The 23,766-nt window shown below is 40.7% G+C and overlaps 1 protein-coding gene across 1 annotated transcript in view; it reads right to left on the bottom strand.

Annotated features, from left to right (window-relative positions):
- Positions 1–23,766, bottom strand: part of LOC139384639 (transient receptor potential cation channel subfamily M member 1-like) — a 48,222-nt gene that overhangs the window by 22,980 nt on the left and 1,476 nt on the right. The window contains exons 3-13 of the mRNA XM_071129454.1: positions 23,344–23,514; positions 20,285–20,419; positions 18,083–18,133; positions 15,733–15,873; positions 14,102–14,131; positions 13,421–13,725; positions 12,000–12,228; positions 6,297–6,428; positions 4,714–4,845; positions 4,134–4,262; positions 2,110–2,361 (exon numbers count right to left, since the gene is read on the bottom strand). Of these exons, the coding sequence (XP_070985555.1) occupies positions 2,110–2,361; positions 4,134–4,262; positions 4,714–4,845; positions 6,297–6,428; positions 12,000–12,228; positions 13,421–13,725; positions 14,102–14,131; positions 15,733–15,873; positions 18,083–18,133; positions 20,285–20,419; positions 23,344–23,514 (1,707 nt within the window). The remainder of the gene's footprint in view (positions 1–2,109; positions 2,362–4,133; positions 4,263–4,713; positions 4,846–6,296; positions 6,429–11,999; positions 12,229–13,420; positions 13,726–14,101; positions 14,132–15,732; positions 15,874–18,082; positions 18,134–20,284; positions 20,420–23,343; positions 23,515–23,766) is intronic.

Raw genomic sequence — 23,766 nt, 5'->3', positions numbered from 1 at the left:
CAATAGAATGGTGCCTCATCCCTCCAATAGAATGGTGCCTCATCCCTCCAATAGAATGGTGTCTCATCCCTCCAATAGAATGGTGTCTCATCCCTCCAATAGAATGGTGCCTCATCCCTCCAATAGAATGGTGTCACATCCCTCCAATAGAACGGTGCCTCATCCCTCCAATAGAGTTCCAGACACTTGTAGAATCTATGAGGAGGTGCATTGAAGCTGTTCTGACTGGTGGTTATGACGAGGTGCATTGAAGCTGTTCTGACTGGTGGTGACCCAACACCTCTATAAACACACTTTATGTTGGCGTTTCCTTTATTTTGACAGTTACCTATTGATATACACACATTTACCTATATATATACACACATTTACCTATATATACAAACATTTACCTATATATACACACATTTACCTATATATATACACACATTTACCTATATATACACACATTTATCCGGGGCGGCAGGGTAGCCTAGTGGTTAGAGCGTTGGACTAGTAACCGGAAGGTTGCGAGTTCAAACCCCCGAGCTGACAAGGTACAAATCTGTCGTTCTGCCCCTGAACAGGCAGTTAACCCACTGTTCCCAGGCCGTCATTGAAAATAAGAATTTGTTCTTAACTGACTTGCCTGGTTAAATAAAGGTAAAATAAAAAAAATAAAAATGTACCTATATATACACACATTTACCTATATATACACACATTTACCTATATATACACATTTACCTATATATATACACATTTACCTATATACACACATTTACCTATATACACACATTTACCTATATACATACACACATTTATCTATATATACACACATTTACCTATATATACACACATTTACCTATATATACACATTTACCTATATATACACATTTACCTATATATATACACATTTACCTATATACACACATTTACCTATATACACACATTTACCTATATACACACATTTACCTATATACACACATTTACCTATATATACACACATTTACCTATATATATACACACATTTACCTATATATACACATTTACCTATATATATACACATTTACCTATATATACACACATTTACCTATATACACACATTTACCTATATATACACATTTACCTATATATACACACATTTACCTATATATACACACACATTTACCTATATATACACATTTACCTATATATATACACATTTACCTATATATACACATTTACCTATATATATACACATTTACCTATATACACACATTTACCTATATACACACATTTACCTATATACACACATTTACCTATATACACACATTTACCTATATATACACATTTACCTATATATACACACATTTACCTATATACACACATTTACCTATATATACACATTTACCTATATATACACACATTTACCTATATATACACACACATTTACCTATATATACACATTTACCTATATATATACACATTTACCTATATATACACATTTACCTATATATATACACATTTACCTATATACACACATTTACCTATATACACACATTTACCTATATACACACATTTACCTATATACACACATTTACCTATATATACACATTTACCTATATATACACACATTTACCTATATATATACACACATTTACCTATATATACACATTTACCTATATATATACACATTTACCTATATATACACACATTTACCTATATACACACATTTACCTATATATACACATTTACCTATATATACACACATTTACCTATATATACACACATTTACCTATATATACACATTTACCTATATATACACATTTACCTATATATACACACATTTACCTATATATACACACATTTACCTATATATACACACATTTACCTATATACACACATTTACCTATATATACACATTTACCTATATACACACATTTACCTATATATACACACATTTACCTATATACACACATTTACCTATATATACACACATTTACCTATATATACACACATTTACCTATATATACACACATTTACCTATATACACACATTTACCTATATATACACACATTTACCTATATATACACACATTTCATATTACAATAGCCAGCCAAGACAGTCAAAACCAAACCAAAGCCTCACCATTTTCCCGATCATCATGACGTAGGGTCCCAGGTACTTGTTGACCCCGAAGATGTCGAGCACCCTGATGTACCAGAAGATGATGTCCACGCAGTAGATGACCCGTCCGATGCCCAACAGGGGCTCGCTCTGCAGCCTCAGCATCAGGCCCAGGAGGAAGGTAAAGATGGCCGCCGCGTCTGTGATGTTCCAGTACTCTTCGGCCCAAACATTGATCTTCTGCTTCAACTTCCCCGGCTCTGACATCAGGATCTGTATTGGGGCAGCAACAGCAGGGACGGACTAGGATCAGCACTGAGAAATCGGGCCTGGGCGTAAGACCCCTACATTGACCCATATTTTCCCTGGAGGCCCTCACACCGGTCTTTATTTTAACTTGAGGACCCCACATACTGTACATTTTCTTCAATTGTTCTAGACATTCCCTTTCTAAATATCTCCAGTCGCAGGGTGATGGTGTGAGACGTTACCTGTCTGAGACGTTACCTGTCTGAGACGTTACCTGTCTGAGACGTTACCTGTCTGAGACGCTACCTGTCTGAGACGTTACCTGTCTGAGACGTTACCTGTCTGAGACGTTACCTGTCTGAGACGTTACCTGTCTGAGACGTTACCTGTCTGACTGTGATGGTGTGAGACATTACCTGTCTGACTGTGATGGTGTGAGACGTTACCTGTCTGAGACGTTACCTGTCTGAGACGTTACCTGTCTGAGACGCTACCTGTCTGAGACGTTACCTGTCTGAGACGTTACCTGTCTGAGACGTTACCTGTCTGAGACGTTACCTGTCTGACACATTATCTGTCTGACTGTGATGATGTGAGACGTTACCTGTCTGACTGTGATGATGTGAGACGTTACCTGTCTGAGACGTTACCTGTCTGACTGTGATGATGTGAGACGTTACCTGTCTGACTGTGATGATGTGAGATGTTACCTGTCTGACTGTGATGATGTGAGATGTTACCTGTCTGACTGTGATGATGTGAGATGTTACCTGTCTGAGACGTTACCTGTCTGACTGTGACGATGTGAGACGTTACCTGTCTGACTGTGATGATGTGAGACGTTACCTGTCTGACTGTGATGATGTGAGACGTCACCTGTCTGACTGTGATGATGTGAGACGTTACCTGTCTGAGGCGTTACCTGTCTGACTGTGATGATGTGAGACGTTACCTGTCTGACTGTGATGATGTGAGACGTTACCTGTCTGACTGTGACGACGTGAGACGTTACCTGTCTGAGACGTTACCTGTCTGACTGTGACGACGTGAGACGTTACCTTTCTGACTGTGACAACGTGAGACGTTACCTGTCTGACTGTGACGACGTGAGACGTTACCTTTCTGACTGTGACAACGTGAGACGTTACCTGTCTGACTGTGATGATGTGAGACGTTACCTGTCTGACTGTGACAACGTGAGACGTTACCTGTCTGACTGTGATGATGTGAGACGTTACCTGTCTGACTGTGACAATGTGAGACGTTACCTGTCTGACTGTGATGATGTGAGACGTTACCTGTCTGACTGTGATGATGTGAGACATTACCTGTCTGACTGTGATGATGTGAGACGTTACCTGTCTGACTGTGATGATGTGAGACGTTACCTGTCTGACTGTGATGATGTGAGACGTTACCTGTCTGACTGTGACAACGTGAGACGTTACCTGTCTGACTGTGATGATGTGAGACGTTACCTGTCTGACTGTGACAACGTGAGACATTACCTGTCTGACTGTGATGATGTGAGACGTTACCTGTCTGACTGTGATGATGTGAGACGTTACCTGTCTGACTGTGACAACGTGAGACGTTACCTGTCTGACTGTGATGATGTGAGACGTTACCTGTCTGACTGTGATGATGTGAGACGTTACCTGTCTGACTGTGATGATGTGAGACGTTACCTGTCTGACTGTGACGACGTGAGACGTTACCTGTCTGAGACGTTACCTGTCTGACTGTGATGATGTGAGACGTTACCTGTCTGAGACGTTACCTGTCTGAGACGTTACCTGTCTGACTTTCTCCATTCCCAGAGTGATGATGTAAGAGATGACGATCCACTCCTGCAGGGACGGCCAGCGTTCCATCTTGACCAGGATGATGTAGTTGTACAAACACAGGTAGGCCAGGTAGGAGATCTGAGGAGACACGGAAAACAGCTCAGAGCTTTTAGGAGAACATGTACACAAGACCAGAGGTGGGGGCAGTAGTGGTGTTTTAGGACACAAGACCAGAGGTGGGGGCAGTAGTGGTGTTTTAGGACACAAGACCAGAGGTCAGGGCAGTAGTGGTGTTTTAGGACACAAGACCAGAGGTCAGGGCAGTAGTGGCGTTTTAGGCCACAAGACAAAGTGCTGTCGATCAATAATCACACATCTTCAGATCACCATTAGCTGATATCATATTATCATTATATTAAATAGTATTATATTATCTGTGGATAAGGTCTATTTGTCACCTCTGTGTCGATAGTCATTTCAAAACGACAAAACCAAGGTTTCACAAAAGTACATTTCCAAAGTGTGTGGTGTTGAGAAATGCTTCCTAAATATTTTTTTTTTTTTAAAGTTGTATTAAAAGTCTACTTGCTGTGTTGAACCAGAATTTGGTGAAAGGAGTGTTGTAGAATTCATAGATCTTCTTTCCGATTGGAACTCTTCTCTTTTTAACAGCGCTTTCTTCTTCATCCCCCTTTCTGGACACCGCATCAGCATTCACTTCCTGAAAGCATGGATCGACAGAAACAACTGTCATGAATTTACATTCACTTCCTGAAAGCATGGATCGACAGAAGCAACCGGCATGAATTTACATTCACTTCCTGAAAGCATGGATCGACAGAAACAACTGTCATGAATTTACATTCACTTCCTGAAAGCATGGATCGACAGAAACAACTGCCATGAATTTACATTATTTTCCTGAAAGCATGGATCGACAGAAACAACCGGCATGAATTTACATTCACTTCCTGAAAGCATGGTCGACAGAAACAACTGCCATGAATTTTACATTCACTTCCTGAAAGCATGGTCGACAGAAACAACCGCCATGAATTGACATTCACTTCCTGAAAGCATGGTCGACAGAAACAACTACCATGAATTTACATTCACTTCCTGAAAGCATGGGTCGACAGAAACAACCGCCATGAATTTACATTCACTTCCTGAAAGCATGGATCGACAAAAACAACCACCATGAATTTTACATTCACTTCCTGAAAGCATGGGTCGACAGAAACAACCACCATGAATTTACATTCACTTCCTGAAAGCATGGATCGACAGAAACAACCACCATGAATTTTACATTCACTTCCTGAAAGCATGGTCGACAGAAACAACTGCCATGAATTTACATTCACTTCCTGAAAGCATGGGTCGACAGAAACAACCACCATGAATTTACATTCACTTCCTGAAAGCATGGGTCGACAGAAACAACCGCCATGAATTTTCATTCACTTCCTGAAAGCATGGGTCGACAGAAACAACCACCATGAATTTACATTCACTTCCTGAAAGCATGGGTCGACAGAAACAACCGCCATGAATTTACATTCACTTCCTGAAAGCATGGGTCGACAGAAACAACCACCATGAATTTACATTCACTTCCTGAAAGCATGGTCGACAGAAACAACCGCCATGAATTTTCATTCACTTCCTGAAAGCATGGTCGACAGAAACAACCACCATGAATTTACATTCACTTCCTGAAAGCATGGGTCGACAGAAACAACCACCATGAATTTACATTCACTTCCTGAAAGCATGGATCGACAGAAACAACCACCATGAATTTACATTCACTTCCTGAAAGCATGGATCGACAGAAGCAACCGGCATGAATTTACATTCACTTCCTGAAAGCATGGGTCGACAGAAGCAACCACCATGAATTTACATTCACTTCCTGAAAGCATGGGTCGACAGAAACAACCACCATGAATTTACATTCACTTCCTGAAAGCATGGGTCGACAGAAACAACCGCCATGAATTTACATACAGGACTTTACAGTACATTTTAATGTAGTATTAAATGTAAAGTATTATTAAGTATTATTAACAAAACAGCTAAACCAACCAACCAATCAAGCGATCCACTGATGACCGACCGACCAATCAATCAATCAACCAATCAGATTGCTTGACTGTCAGCGTTCACCTTGCTGGATTTATTGTCGTCGTCTTTGTCCTTCGCCTCTTCGTTCTCCGCTGGGGCTTGACATGTCACTTCCTCCCCGAGTCGAAAATCCATGAGGAGAATCGAAGGTGGGAAAATGATGCCAAATATCACCTGTGGGACACAGAGATGAGAGAAGAAGGATTTCAGTTGAACTGCTATTTGTCTCAAGCACAAAAAATGACACAAAACCACACTCTCGACCAGTTATTAGTTTATTACATATTTATAAACCAGTGTGTTAGCCTAATGTAAAATGTTACCAGTGTGTTAGCCTAATGTAAAGTGTAACCAGTGTGTTAGCCTAATGTAAAGTGTGACCAGTGTGTTAGCCTAATGTAAAGTGTGACCAGTGTGTTAGCCTAATGTAAAATGTTACCAATGTGTGTTAGCCTAATGTAAAATGTTACCAATGTGTTAGCCTAATGTAAAGTGTAACCAGTGTGTTAGCTTAATGTAAAGTGTAACCAGTGTGTTAGCCTAATGTAAAGTGTAACCAGTGTGTTAGCCTAATGTAAAGTGTAACCAGTGTGTTAGCCTAATGTAAAATGTAACCAGTGTGTTAGCCTAATGTAAAGTGTAACCAGTGTGTTAGCTTAATATAAAGTGTAACCAGTGTGTTAGCCTAATGTAAAGTGTGACCAGTGTGTTAGCCTAATGTAAAGTGTAACCAATGTGTTAGCCTAATGTAAAGTGTAACCAGTGTGTTAGCTTAATGTAAAATGTTACCAGTGTGTTAGCCTAATGTAAAGTGTAACCAGTGTGTTAGCCTAATGTAAAATGTTACCAATGTGTGTTAGCGTAATGTAAAGTGTAACCAGTGTGTTAGCCTAATGTAAAATGTAACCAGTGTGTTAGCTTTAAAGGGTCTCTCTTTTTTTCAATTTTCGCCTTAAATGACATACACAAATCTATAGTTCAGGACCTGAAGCAAGGATATGCATATTATTGATACAGTTTGAAAGGAACCACTTTGGAGTTAAATGAACGTAGGAGAATATAACATATTAGATCTGGTAAAAGATAATACAAATAAAAAATGTGTTTAAAAAAGAAATTGTACCATCATCTTTGAAATGCAAGAGAAAGGCCATAATGTATTATTCCAGCCCAGGTGTAATTTAGATTTTGCCTACTAGATGGCAACAGTGTATGTGTGCAAAGTTTTAAATGGATCCAATGAACCACTGTATTTCTGTTCAAAATGTTGTATCAAGCCCAAATGTGCCAAATTGGTTTATTAATACAGTTTTAAGTTCATAACTGTGCACTCTCCTCAAACAATAGCATTGTATTATTTCACTGTAATAGCTACTGTAAATTGGACAGTGCATTTAGATTAACAAGAATTTAAGCTTTCTGTCAATATCAGATATGTCTATATCCTGGGAAATATTCTTGTTACTTACAACCTCATGCTAATCACATTAGCCTAGATTAGCTCAACCGTCCCGCGGGGGGACCCACAGATCCTGTAGAGGGTTTTAACCCCTTAAGGTCAATGTCTGCACCCTGCGGAAATCCAATAGGAGTAATACAAAAATCCCAATAAAAATCTGTCAGTTTCAGCTAGAGATACACCACATACACCAGCAGTGTGTGGACTTGGCTTTTTCAGCCACACCCATTACGGACAGAGCTCAGTGACTTTCAATGTTGCACCGTCATAGTCTGCCACCTTTTCAAGCAAGTCAGTTCATTACATTTCTGCCCTGCTAGGCCCCGATCAGCTGTAAGTGCTGTTATTGTGAAGTGGAAACGTCTAGGAGCAACAACGGCTCAGCCGTGAAGTGGTAGGCCACACAAGCTCACAGAACGGGACAACTGAGTGCTGAAGCACGTATATCGCGTAAAATTTGTCTGTCCTCGGTTACAACACTCACTACCTAGTTCCAAACTGCCTGTGGAAAAAATGTCAGCACAAGAACTGTTCGTTGGAAGCTTCATGAAATCGGTTTCCATGGCCGAGCAGCCGCACACAAGCCTAAGATCATCATGCGCAATGTCAAACGTCGGCTGGAGTGGTGTAAAGCTCTCTGCCATTGGACTCTGGAGCATTGGAAACACGTTCTCTGGAATGATGAATCACACTTCACCATCCTGCAGTCCGACGGACAAACCTGGGTTTGGCAGATACCAGGAGAACGCTACCTGCCCCAAAGCAATAGTACCAACTGTTTGGTGGAGGAGGAATAATGGTCTGGGGCTGTTTTTCATGGTTCGGGTTAGGCCCCTTAGTTCCAGTGAAGGGAAATCTTAACGCAACAGAATACAATGACATTCTAGAGGATTCTGTGCTTCCAACTCTGTGGCAACAGTTTGAGGAAGGCCATTTCCTGTTTCAGCATAACAATGCCCCTGTGTACAAAGCAAGGTCCATACAGAAATGGTTTGTCAAGATCTTTGTGGATGAACTTGACTGGCTTGCGAAGAGCCCTGACCGCGACCCCATCGAACACCTTTGGGATGAATTGGAACGCTGATTGCGACCCAGGCCTAATCGCCCAACAACAGTGTCACCTCAGCAATGTTCCAACATCTAGTGGAAAGCCTTCCCAGAAGAGTGGAGGCTGTTATAGCAGCAATGTTCCAACATCTAGTGGAAAGCCTTCCCAGGAGAGTGGAGGCTGTTATAGCAGCAATGTTCCAACATCTAGTGGAAAGCCTTCCCAGAAGAGTGGAGGCTGTTATAGCAGCAATGTTCCAACATCTAGTGGAAAGCCTTCCCAGAAGAGTGGAGGCTGTTATAGCCGCAAAGGGGGGGACAAACTCCATATTAATGTCCATGACTTTGGACTGAGATGATGGACGAGCAGTGTATCGGTTTTTGCATTGGATGGATCTCAATCCACCCCATCTGCGGTGAAAGGTGACAGAGCTGCCACGGTGTTTGTCAGACTATGAGACATCCCATCTGCGGTGAAAGGTGACAGAGCTGCAGCGGTGTTTGTCAGACCATGAGACATCCCATCTGCGGTGAAAGGTGACAGAGCTGCAGCGGTGTTGGTCAGACTATGAGACATCCCATCTGCGGTGAAAGGTGACAGAGCTGCCGCGGTGTTTGTCAGACCATGAGACATCCTGAAAATCAATCTTCTCATAAAATTGTCTGTGGCCTACAAATCCTGCTATGGAAAGATGAGTCTCTCGTGAACAAGATGGTGTTCTCCGACTTGCTCTAGGACCCCTACAAGCATCCTGGGACTTTTCTGAAGTTGGTACAGCTGATCTGACAACTTCTGTCTGTAGCCTCCGAACAGTTTGGGTTACACACTAATCTGACCCATCTGTGGAAAAGAGAGACTCTCACGAACACGTAGAAGTTGGTTGTTTTGCTCTAGGATGCCCACAAGCCTCACAAGACTCATCTAAGGCCTGATCCCCTGGTACCAGTTGAAAAAAATGAATGGAAGTACTGTATACACACCATATACTCCCACCTCACTGTCCCTCCCACACAAATCCCTCACACATTCAAACGTTACACACACACACACATTTTTTAAAATTATTATAATTTTTAAAATTCTGCATCTTTGGAAAAGGTTCATAAGAAAGCATTTCAATGTAAAGTCTACACCAGCTGTATTCGGAGCCTGTGATAAAATACCATTTGATGTCATTCCAGGTTCAATGTTTGACATGACTGAGTTAGCTGAAGTTGTCTAGCTAGCTAGCTAGCAAGTGACTAGAATGTTATCCAGCCTGCATAGCAACCATTTAGTTTAGAACGGATGATCAGTCCTTTTGCATAGCAACCATGCAAAAAATAATTAACGACTGGGTGGCGTCTGTAGCAACTTGACCAAAATAACTAACATCTATAATTTTTGTCTGGACTATATATTCTGGTGAAATAATGACATTTTATGAATTGACTTATCTAAAAAAAATGGGTAAAACATGTAATTCATTGTTATTTTGTTGGTATGTTGGTAACAGTTTTATGAAAGCAATAAGACACGGGAGGCAGTGATGTATCATGAATACAGTCACAGGTACAGTGCCTTGCGAAAGTATTCGGCCCCCTTGAACTTTGCGACCTTTTGCCACATTTCAGGCTTCAAACATAAAGATATAAAACTGTATTTTTTTGTGAAGAATCAACAACAAGTGGGACACAATCATGAAGTGGAACGACATTTATTGGATATTTCAAACTTTTTTAACAAATCAAAAACTGAAAAATTGGGCGTGCAAAATTATTCAGCCCCTTTACTTTCAGTGCAGCAAACTCTCTCCAGAAGTTCAGTGAGGATCTCTGAATGATCCAATGTTGACCTAAATGACTAATGATGATAAATACAACCCACCTGTGTGTAATCAAGTCTCTGTATAAATGCACCTGCACTGTGATAGTCTCAGAGGTCCGTTAAAAGCGCAGAGAGCATCATGAAGAACAAGGAACACACCAGGCAGGTCCGAGATACTGTTGTGAAGAAGTTTAAAGCCGGATTTGGATACAAAAAGATTTCCAAGCTTTAAACATCCCAAGGAGCACTGTGCAAGCGATAATATTGAAATGGAAGGAGTATCAGACCACTGCAAATCTACCAAGACCTGGCCGTCCATCTAAACTTTCAGCTCATACAAGGAGAAGACTGATCAGAGATGCAGCCAAGAGGCCCATGATCACTCTGGATGAACTGCAGAGATCCACAGCTGAGGTGGGAGACTCTGTCCATAGGACAACAATCAGTCGTATATTGCACAAATCAGGCCTTTATGGAAGAGTGGCAAGAAGAAAGCCATTTCTTAAAGATATTCATAAAAAGTGTTGTTTAAAGTTTGCCACAAGCCACCTGGGAGACACACCAAACATGTGGAAGAAGGTGCTCTGGTCAGATGAAACCAAAATTGAACTTTTTGGCAACAATGCAAAACGTTATGTTTGGCGTAAAAGCAACAGAGCTCATCACCCTGAACACACCATCCCCACTGTCAAACATGGTGGTGGCAGCATCATGGTTTGGGCCTGCTTTTCTTCAGCAGGGACAGGGGAGATGGTTAAAATTGATGGGAAGATGGATGGAGCCAAATACAGGACCATTCTGGAAGAAAACCTGATGGAGTCTGCAAAAGACCTGAGACTGGGACGGAGATTTGTCTTCCAACAAGACAATGATCCAAAACATAAAGCAAAATCTACAATGGAATGGTTCAAAAATAAACATATCCAGGTGTTAGAATGGCCAAGTCAAAGTCCAGACCTGAATCCAATCGAGAATCTGTGGAAAGAACTGAAAACTGCTGTTCACAAATACTCTCCATCCAACTCACTGAGCTCGAGCTGTTTTGCAAGGAGGAATGGGAAAAAAATTCAGTCTCTCAATGAGCAAAACTGATAGAGACATACCCCAAGCAACTTACAGCTGTAATCGCAGCAAAAGGTGGCACTACAAAGTATTAACTTAAGGGGGCTGAATAATTTTGCACGCCCAATTTTTCAGTTTTTGATTTGTTAAAAAAGTTTGAAATATCCAATAAATGTCGTTCCACTTCATGATTGTGTCCCACTTGTTGTTGATTCTTCACAAAAAAATACAGTTTTATATCTTTATGTTCGAAGCCTGAAATGTGGCAAAAGGTCGCAAGTTCAAGGGGGCCGAATACTTTCGCAAGGCACTGTAAATGGGTTGATTGGCTCTCTGCTTTCGCTTGGCCATGTTCAGGTCTTTAACCCACCTTGAACCCGTTCCTCTTGCCCATTCTCAGACATCCCATCCACATATCAGTGAGCAGCATCTGACTGCAGGTGTGGGCGATAAAGTCTCTGTGCTTGGCGGCTACAGCCAGTTTCAGGCAGGTAGAGTTGCTCCAGTTCTTTAGCTGATAGGTCAGTAGTTTCATGGCCACCTGCTCATCGTGCTTATAGGACTGGTCTAGGAGCTCGTAGGCCAGCTGGCCAAACTCTCTGAGGAGGGAAGAAGGAAGACGTTGTGCTTATTTGGAATTTGAGTTTGCTTCCTGAATTTCCTCACTAACGTGACTTCAACGCTGTTAGATTGAAACCTTTCTGCTAGCTAGACCCTCACTAACTTGACCCCAACACTGTTAAATCTAAACCTTTCTGCTAGCTAGACCCTCACTAACTTGACCCCAACACTGTTAAATCTAAACCTTTCTGCTAGCTAGCCCCTCACTAACTTGACCCCAACACTGTTAGATTGAAACCTTTCTGCTAGCTAGCCTCTCACTAACTTGACCCCAACGCTGTTAAATCTAAACCTTTCTGCTAGCTAGTCCCTCACTAACTTGACCCCAACACCGTTAAATCTAAACCTTTCTGCTAGCGAGTCCCTCACTAACTTGACCCCAACACTGTTAAATCTAAACCTTTCTGCTAGCTAGCCCCTCACTAACTTGACCCCAACACTGTTAGATTGAAACCTTTCTGCCAGCTAGCCCCTCAATTACTTGACCCCAACACTGTTAGATTGAAACCTTTCTGCTAGCTAGCCCCTCACTAACTTGACCCCAACACTGTTAGATTGAAACCTTTCTGTTAGCTAGCCTCTCACTAACTTGACCCCAACGCTGTTAAATCTAAACCTTTCTGCTAGCTAGTCCCTCACTAACTTGACCCCAACACCGTTAAATCTAAACCTTTCTGCTAGCGAGTCCCTCACTAACTTGACCCCAACACTGTTAAATCTAAACCTTTCTGCTAGCTAGCCTCTCACTAACTTGACCCCAACGCTGTTAGATTGAAACCTTTCTGCTAGCTAGCCCCTCACTAACTTGACCCCAACACTGTTAAATCTAAACCTTTCTGCTAGCTTGCCTCTCACTAACTTGAACCCACACTGTTAAATCTTTCTGCTAGCTAGCCTCTCACTAACTTGACCCCAACACTGTTAAACCTTTCTGCTAGCTAGCCTCTCACTAACTTGACCCCAACGCTGTTAGATTGAAACCTTTCTGCTAGCTAGCCTCTCACTAACTTGACCCCAACACTGTTAGATTGAAACCTTTCTGCTAGCTAGCCTCTCACTAACTTGACCCCAACGCTGTTAAATCTAAACCTTTCTGCTAGCTAGCCTCTCACTAACTTGACCCCAACACTGTTAGATTGAAACCTTTCTGCTAGCTAGCCTCTCACTAACTTGGAATTGTTTTCCAGGTCCTGGAAGATGTCGTCCACCAGTTCACTCTGAGACGACTCGTGGGCCATGGCCTTGTACAGCTTACAGGCCACCAGAGCTTTGGCCATGGCCTCTTCCCCCCTCTTCCACAGGAACAGAGCCATCTTCTGACGCTTCATGAGAACAGCCCACACCATCAGCTCATGGAACGGGTACTGGAAGCGGCTGACCTCCGGGTCGTCCACATCGATGTCGATCTCTTCCTCTTTCTTCTTCTTCTTCTTCTTCTTCCCTTTACTCTTGCCTGTTCCTCCAGGCTCGTCGTCCTGGTATGAATCAGATGGACATTAGAAATATGAAGTATTGGCTGTAGGGCAAATCTTAACTTCACTTCACTGAAGTCAAATGTTTACTTAGACATGCATTGATACCAATGGGAGACTAAGTAGATTCTCCCCTGTATACAGAAACAAATTTAAGTGGTTATTGTATTGGTATGGATGATGTTGTAATGAATCAGCAGGGAGCAGGCCACGAACCCTCGACCTTCTTGCCCGAAGTCCAGCGTGCTATTGACTGTGCCGCAAAAGCATGCTTGTGCGGCAGAGTCGATTTCCGCGCTTATAAACCCAGGGTCGTTACAATATAAAATGTCGCTAAGTAGAACAACGGTGCTGAGTGAAAGACAAACGAGACACTCACCTCCAGTCCTAACATTTTTAAAGCTTTCGGCTGTGAAACAAAACAAGGGGAGGGGACAGCATTTAATTAGCATGATTAACATCAGCATTCATGTTAGCATTAGCATTTTATACATTATAAATTATTATTATTAAAGTTATTGTTACACTGAACAAAAATAGAAATGCAGCACGCAACAATTTCAAAGGATTTACTGAGTTCATATAAGGAAATCAGTCAATTGAAATAAATTCCTTATTTATTTTAAATAATGTGCTTCTACGTCTGCGTTGCTTGCTGCTTGTGGTTTTAGGCTGGGTTTCTGTACAGACTTTGTGACATCAACTGATGCAAAAAGGGCTTTATAAATACATTTGATTTGATTTGATTCATTCGGCCCTACTCAATGGATTTCACATGACTGTGAATACAGACATGCATTGGTCAGTATCTGGTGTGACCGCCATTTGCCTCATGCAGCGAGACACATCTCCTTCGCATAGAGTTGATCAGGCTGTTGATTTGTGGCCTGTGAAATGTTGTCCCACTGCTCTTCAATGGCTGTGGGAACTGGAACAAGCTGTCGTACACATCGATCCAGAGCATCCCAAACATGCTCAGTGGGTAACAAATCTTCCATGGAAGAACTGGGACATTTTCAGCAACCGGGAATTGTCTACAGATCCTTGTGAACGGGGCAGTGCATTATCATGCTGAAACATGAGGTGATGGCGGCAGATGAATGTCACGAAAAGGGGCCTCAAGATCTCGTCACGGTATCTCCGTGCATTCAAACTTCCATCGCTAAAATTCTATTGTGTTTGTTTTCCGCAACTTATGCCTGCCCCATGCCATAACACCACTGCCACTATGGGGCACTCTGTTCACAACGTTGACATCCAGCAAACCGCTCACCCACACAACACCATACACGCTATCTGCCATCTGCCCGGTACAGTTGAAACCGGGATTCATCCGTGAAGTGCACACTTCTCCAGCGTTCAAATGGTCATGGAAGGTGAGCATTTGCCAACTGAAGTCGGTTATGACGCCGAACTGCAGTCAGGTCAAGACCCTGGTGAGGACGACGAGGACGCAGATGAGCTTCGCTGAGACGGTTTCTGACAGTTTTTGCAGAAAATCTTTGGTTGTGCAAACCCACAGTTTCATCAGCTGGTCTCAGACCATCCCACAGGTGAAGAAGCCTGGTCAGGTGTGGATACACGTTGTTTGGTAGAGAAATTAACATTCAATTCTCTGGCAAGACATTCCTGCAGTCTGCATTCCAATTGCAGGCTCGCTCAAAACTTGAGACATCCGTGGCATTGTGTTGTGTGACAGAAAATTTACATTTTAGAGTGGCCCTTTATTGTCCCCAGCACAAGGTGCACCTATGTAACGATCATGCTATTTGATATGCCACACCTCTCAGGTGGATGGATTATCTTGGCAAAGGAGAAATGCTCACTAACAGGGAAGTAAACAAATGTAAACACAACATTTAAGAGAAATAAGCTTTACGTGAGTATGAAAACATTTCTGTGATCTTTTATTTCAGCTCATGAAAAATAGGAGCAACACTTTACATGTTGCGTTTCTATTTTTGTTCAGTGTGTTATATTCAGATCTGTAAAGGGAGTGTTTCTCCTCACTCTTTTTAAACCGTAGAGGTTGTTGTAGAGGGTGCGGAACTGTTTCCTGGTGTAGTTACAGCGATAAGCCCCGCCCATCAGGAACTCCAGGACCAATCCGATATCGATCAAGGTGATCTGGTAATCCGGTGGAAGATTTCCCTGAAACACCAAACAACCATCATCATTATACTGTTACTGTTTGCACTTTACTATAGGGGGTCAATATTAGGTATCACTTTACTATAGGGGGTCAATATTAGGTAACACTTTACTATAGGGGGTCAATATTAGGTAACACGTTACTATAGGGGGTCAATATTAGGTAACACGTTACTTACTATATGGGGTCAATATTAGGTAACACGTTACTATAGGGGGTCAATATTAGGTAACACGTTACTATAGGGGGTCAATATTAGGTAACACGTTACTATAGGGGGTCAATATTAGGTAACACTACTATAGAGGGTCAATATTAGGTAACACTTTACTATAGGGGGTCAATATTAGGTAACACGTTACTATAGGGGGTCAATATTAGGTAACACGTTACTATAGGGGGTCAATATTAGGTAACACGTTACTATAGGGGGTCAATATTAGGTAACACTACTATAGGGGGTCAATATTAGGTATCACTTCACTATCAGGGGTATACATAACACCTTTATGAAACCAGTCATAACACCCTAATGAAACCAGTCATAACACCTTTTTGAAACCAGTCATAACACCCTAATGAAACCAGTCATAACACCTTTATGAAACCAGTCATAACACCTTAATGAAACCAGTCATAACACCTTTATGAAACCAGTCATAACACCCTAATGAAACCAGTCATAACACCTTTATGAAACCAGTCATAACTCCTTTATGAAACCAGTCATAACACCTTTATGAAACCAGTCATAACACCTTTATGAAACCAGTCATAACATCCTTATGAAACCAGTCATAACACCTTTATGAAACCAGTCAACACCTTAATGAAACCAGTCATAACACCTTAATGAAACCAGTCATAACACCTTTATGAAACCAGTCATAACACCCTAATGAAACCAGTCATAACACCTTTATGAAACCAGTCATAACACCTTTATGAAACCAGTCATAACACCTTTATGAAACCAGTCATAACACCTTTATGAAACCAGTCATAACACCTTTATGAAACCAGTCATAACATCCTTATGAAACCAGTCATAACACCTTTATGAAACCAGTCAACACCTTAATGAAACCAGTCATAACACCTTTATGAAACCAGTCATAACACCTTAATGAAACCAGTCATAACACCTTTATGAAACCAGTCATAACACCTTAATGAAACCAGTCATAACACCTTAATGAAAACAGTCATAAGTCCTTTATGAAACCAGCCATAACACCTTTATGAAACCAGTCATAACACCTTTATGAAACCAGTCACAACACCTTTATGAAACCAGTCATAACACCTTAATGAAACCAGCCATAACACCTTTATGAAACCAGTCATAACACCTTAATGAAAACAGTCATAAGTCCTTTAAGAAACCAGCCATAACACCTTAATGAAACCAGTCATAACACCTTAATGAAACCAGTCACAACACCTTTATGAAACCAGTCATAACACCTTAATGAAACCAGTCATAACACCTTTATGAAACAAGCAATAACACCTTTATGAAACAAGCCATAACACCTTTATGAAACCAGTCATAACTTCCTTATGAAACCAGTCATAACACCTTTATGAAACCAGTCAACACCTTAATGAAACCAGTCATAACACCTTTATGAAACCAGTCATAACACCTTTATGAAACCAGTCATAACACCTTAATGAAACCAGTCATAACACCTTAATGAAACCAGCCATAACACCTTTATGAAACCAGTCATAACACCTTAATGAAAACAGTCATAAGTCCTTTATGAAACCAGCCATAACACCTTAATGAAACCAGTCATAACACCTTAATGAAACCAGTCACAACACCTTTATGAAACCAGTCATAACACCTTAATGAAACCAGTCATAACACCTTTATGAAACAAGCAATAACACCTTTATGAAACCAGTCATAACACCTTTATGAAACCAGTCATAACACCTTTATGAAACAAGCAATAACACCTTTATGAAACCAGTCATAACACCTTTATGAAACCAGTCATAACTCCTTTGTATTGTTGATGGACATTGTAAACATGTAATTGACTCCCTGATGAAACCAGTCACAACACCTTTATGAAACCAGTCATAACACCATAATGAAACCAGCCATAACACCTTGGTATTGTTGATGGACATTGTAAACATGTCATTGACTCCCTGTCCACATAAAGGTTAAATAATAGAAGGAAACAGTACCTTTTTAACGTCTCTAACTACAAAGTGCAGTGTATTCGTTGGGCCCAGCCTCTGTAAAAACAAACAACATAACAAACAGAGATGTACTTTCAATTCAATTCAATTCAAGGGGTTTTATTCACATTGGAAACATATGTTAACCTAACAAAGCAAGTGAGGTAGATAATAGTCTCTCTCTCTCTCTCTGTCTCTCTCTGTCTCTCTCTCTCTCTCTCTCTCTCTCTCTCTCTCTCTCTCTCTCTCTCTCTCTCTCTCTCTCTCTCTCTCTCTCTCTCTCTCTCTCTCTCTCTCTCTCTCTCTCTCTCTCTCTCTCTCTCTCTCTCTCTCTCTCAATTCAATCCAATTCAATCGAAGGGGCTTTATTGGCAGGGGAAACATATATTAACATTGCCAAAGCAGGCAAGAGGTTAGGAAGTGCAGCTCAGCTTCCACCTCATTTGTGGGCAGTGTGCACATAGCCTGTCTTCTCTTGAGAGCCATGTCTGCCTACGGCGGCCTTTCTCAATAGCAAGGCTATGCTCACTGAGTCTGTACATAGTCAAAGCTTTCCTTAAGTTTGGGTCAGTCACAGTGGTCAGGTATTCTGCCACTATGTACTCTCTGTTTAGGGCCAAATAACATTCTAGTTTGCTCTGTTTTTTTGTTAATTCTTTCCAATGTGTCAAGTAATTATCTTTTTGTTTTCTCATGATTTGGTTGGGTCTAATTGTGCTGCTGTCCTGGGGCTCTGTAGGGTGTGTTTGTGAACAGAGCCCCAGGACCAGCTTGCTTAGGGGACTCTTCTCCAGGTTCATCTCTCTGTAGGTGATGGCTTTGTTATGGAAGGTTTGTGGATCACTTCCTTTTAGGTGGTTGTAGAATTGAACGTCTCTTTTCTGGATTTTGATCATTATAATGCATGCAGAGCAGAATTAGGCCGATTATTTGGTTTTCTACGTTGTACACGGAGGATATTTTTGCAGAATTCTGCATCTCAATTTTGTGTTTGTCCCATTTTGTGAAATATCGGAGCTTACACCAGACCTCACAACCGTAAAGGGCAATGGGTTCTATGACTGATTCAAGCATTTTTTGCCAGATCCTAATTGGTATGTTGAATTTTATGTTCCTTTTGATGGCATAGAATGCCCTTCTTGCCTTGTCTCTCAGATCATTCAAAGCTTTGTGGAAGTTACCTGTGGCGCTGATGTTTAGGCCAAGGTATGTATCGTTTTTTGTGTGCTCTAGGGCAACGGTGTCTAGATGGAATTTGTATTTGTGGTCCTGGCGACTGGACCTTTTTTGGAACACCATTATTTTGGTCTTACTGGGATTTACTGTCAGGGCCCAGGTCTGGCAGAATCTGTGCAGAAGATCTAGGTGCTGCTGTAGGCCCTCCTTGGTTGGGCCTACACTACAAACAGTAGACATTTGACTTCAGATTCTAGTAGGGTGAGGCCGGGTGCTGCAGACTTTTCTAGTGCCCGCGCCAATTCGTTGATATAAATGTCCAGCTCTCCGGGTCACTCTCTCTGTCTCTCTCTCTGTCTCTCTCTCTCTCTCTCTCTCTCTCTCTCTCTGTCTCTCTCTCTCCTCTCTCTCTATCTTTCTCTCTGTCTCTCTCACTGTCTCTCTCTCTGTCTCTCTCTCTCTGTCTCTCTCTGTCTCTCTCTCTGTCTCTCTCTCTGTCTCTCTCTCTGTCTCTCTCTCTCTGTCTCTCTGTCTCTCTCTAGTTTTCTTTGGATTATGGAAAGGGCATTATGAACCTGTTCTTTGAAAGACTTCCCCCAAAATATTGATTCTGTAGTCATAAATTAAATTCAACACAGAAAACACAGTGGCAATGATTTTTCTCATCAGATGTATCGATCTGGTTTTGCCACGTAAAAATCTAATTCTCAACAATATACTTCATGGATTTTTGTATATACTACTAACATGTATTTAGAAGCAAGGTTGGGGTCAAGTCCACTTAAATCAATTCTGGAAGTTAACAGAAATGGAATTGACCCCAACCCTGTTAAGAAAGTTTTCATTTAGGAGAAATCAATCATCTATCTATCTATCTATCTATCTATCTATCTATCTATCTATCTATCTATCTATCTATCTATCTATCTATCTATCTGTCTGTCTGTCTGTCTATCCGTCTATCCGTCTGTCTGTCTGTCTGTCTGTCTGTCTGTCTGTCTGTCTGTCTGTCTGTCTGTCTGTCTGTCTCACCGTGTTGTAGAGTTCCTCCAGACGAGGGATGGTGAGGAAGTGGTGGATGTTGACACCGTTCTCTATCAGCAGCTTGACGAAGTCCACCCTGTCCAGCACCAGGGCATCCATCATGGCCTGCTCCAGAGAGTTCACCTACAGTAGAGAAACACATTAAACTTCTTAGGGCCAGGTCCCTTTTTTTCTCCACTTCCTCTCTGAATGACGCGCCCAAAGTAAACTGCCTGGAGTTCAGGCCCAAAGTAAACTTCCTGGAGTTCAGGCCCAAAGTAAACTTCCTGGAGTTCAGGCCCAAAGTAAACTTCCTGGAGTTCAGGCCCAAAGTAAACTGCCTGTTGCTCAGGCCCTGAAGCCAGGATATGCATATAATTGGTTTGTAGTTTGGAGAAATGTAAAAATAATGTAGAATGAGAATATAACACAATAGATATGGTAGGAGAAAATCCAAAGAAAAACCAACCGGATTTTTGTTGTTGTTGAGACCATCCTCTTAGAATGGCTAGTATAAGGGCATATTGCAAATTAGCTCCCAGGATGCAATTCCTATGGCTTCCTCAGGGTTTTAGCAGTCTATGTTCAAGGTTTCAGGCTTGTAACTTCCAAAATGAATAAGAAATATCAGTTTTAGTACAGTGACACAGTCTTGGAAATTCGTGTTTGCGCACCATGAAGACAGGACGCAGCTGCTAAAATCGGTTTCCTATTGAACATACTTCTTTCTGTAAGAAATATTATAGTTTGATTACATGTTAGGGTGTCTGAGGATTAAATAGAAACATATTTTGACTTGTTGAAACAAAGTTTAGGGGTAGATTTTCAGATTCCTTTCTCTGCATTTTGAGCAAGTGGATTACTCAAATCGATGGCGCCAACTAAACTGACTTTTGGGATATAAAGAAGGATTTTATCTAACAAAACGACACTACATGTGAAAGCTGGGACCCTTTGGATGACAAATCAGAGGAAGATTTTCAAAAAGTAAATGAATATTTATTGCTATTTGTAAATTTATGAAACCTGTGCCGGTGGAAAAATATTTTGATATGGGGCGCCATCCTCAAACAATCGCATGGCATGTTTTCGCTGTAACAGCTACTGGAAATCGGTGCAGTTATATTAACAAGAATTTAAGCTTTCAACCGATATGAGACACTTGTACAGTGGGGAGAAACAAGTATTTGATACACTGCCGATTTTGCAGGTTTTCCTACTTACAAAGCATGTAGAGGTCTGTAATTTTTTATCATAGGTACACTTCAACTGTGAGAGACGAAATCTAAAACAAAAATCCACAAAATCACATTTTAGCTCAATATCAAATCATTTCTGGGTAACAATAAGTTGATCATAAAGATACATTTTTTAAAATCAGAAATGAACAAAATTAGCTTCTTAGCAAAGAGTAATTTCAAACGCTAGAATTTAGCGAGGACTGTCTGGGAGTGGTCTGAGTGGAGAGGGGGAAAACGGAATACTTGCTGTTATTGACAAGAGAGGTTTGGGAACTCTCTTTCTTATTGGTCTATGAACTCAGTTACCACCTGGTGATGTCACCCGACAGGCCAAAAACTCCATCACACCAAAACAGGCTGAATTTTCAGGCGGTCTTTTCAAACAGCTCTGTACACTAAAAGGGCATTATCATATATCTTTTTTCTACATTTCCCAGTATTATTCCAACCTTAAAGTGTGTAAATATATATAAAACACCTTTAATATCAGTGTTGTCGTGGTAATGAAAGGTGAGTAAACCCTGACACCATGGTTCAGGAAGAATAAGTACTCATTAAAATATGAATTATAAGAGTTGACTTGCATTATCCTCTATATAACGGCTTCAGATAGAAATGATATGATATAGTGTATTGATGTGTTTGAATATAGTGTATTGATATGGTTGAATATAGTGTATTGATATGGTTGAATATAGTGTATTGATGTGTTTGAATATAGTGTATTGATATGTTTGAATATAGTGTATTGATATGGTTGAATATAGTGTATTGATATGTTTGAATATAGTGTATTGATATGGTTGAATATAGTGTATTGATATGGTTGAATATAGTGTATTGATATGGTTGAATATAGTGTATTGATATGTTTGAGAGTTGACTATAGTGTATTGATATGTTTGAGGGTTGAATATAGTGTATTGATATGTTTGAGAGTTGAATATAGTGTATTGATGTGTTTGAGGGTTGAATATAGTGTATTGATATGTTTGAATATAGTGTATTGATATGTTTGAGAGATGAATATAGTGTATTGATGTGTTTGAGAGTTGAATATAGTGTATTGATATGTTTGAATATAGTGTATTGATATGTTTGAATATAGTGTATTGATATGTTTGAGAGTTGAATATAGTGTATTGACATGTTTGAGGGTTGAATATAGTGTATTGATATGTTTGAGAGTTGAATATAGTGTATTGATGTGTTTGAGGGTTGAATATAGTGTATTGATATGTTTGAAGGTTGAATATAGTGTATTGATGTGTTTGAGAGTTGAATATAGTGTATTGATATGTTTGAGGGTTGAATATAGTGTATTGATATGTTTGAGAGTTGAATATAGTGTATTGATATGTTTGAGGGTTGAATATAGTGTATTGATATGTTTGAATATAGTGTATTGATATGTTTGAGGGTTGAATATAGTGTATTGATATGTTTGAGGGTTGAATATAGTGTATTGATATGTTTGAGGGTTGAATATAGTGTATTGATATGTTTGAGAGTTGAATATAGTGTATTGACATGTTTGAGGGTTGAATATAGTGTATTGATATGTTTGAAGGTTGAATATAGTGTATTGATGTGTTTGAGAGTTGAATATAGTGTATTGATATGTTTGAGGGTTGAATATAGTGTATTGATATGTTTGAGAGTTGAATATAGTGTATTGATATGTTTGAGGGTTGAATATAGTGTATTGATATGTTTGAATATAGTGTATTGATATGTTTGAGGGTTGAATATAGTGTATTGATATGTTTGAATATAGTGTATTGATATGTTTGAGGGTTGAATATAGTGTATTGGTTATTGATTTACCCAGTTGCGTAGCTCCAGCTTCCTGGGGTCCGTCTCTTCCGGAGGTTCAGGCTTGGCCTTGCCTCCTTTGCCCTTCTTGACCCTGGCCTTGCCCTTCCCTGCCCCACCACCTCCACCGCGGACTGGGACCGGGCTCTTGGTCTTCTCCTGGGATGCCGTGGCGTTGGCCGCCTGGAAGGTAACACAGGAGGGACGAAAGCCCCTTGTTGACCCAGTTTACATGGAGCTGTTGCAGTACCTGCAGTGGAAGTTGTTGTCTCACCATCACCGTTGGTTAGAGCTTCAGGTTGTGTCCCAAATGGAACCCTATACCCTGTCTCGCGCACTAGTTTTGACCAAGTCCAATAGGGCTCTAGACAAAAGTAGTGCACTATGTTTAGGGAATTTGATGCCTTTTGGGGTCAGGTAACATATTTATTTTGG

Source organism: Oncorhynchus clarkii, chromosome 26 (genome assembly GCF_045791955.1).
Source record: "Oncorhynchus clarkii lewisi isolate Uvic-CL-2024 chromosome 26, UVic_Ocla_1.0, whole genome shotgun sequence".
Taxonomy (NCBI): Eukaryota; Metazoa; Chordata; class Actinopteri; order Salmoniformes; family Salmonidae; genus Oncorhynchus; species Oncorhynchus clarkii.
This window is presented reverse-complemented; position numbering and strand designations above follow the sequence as displayed.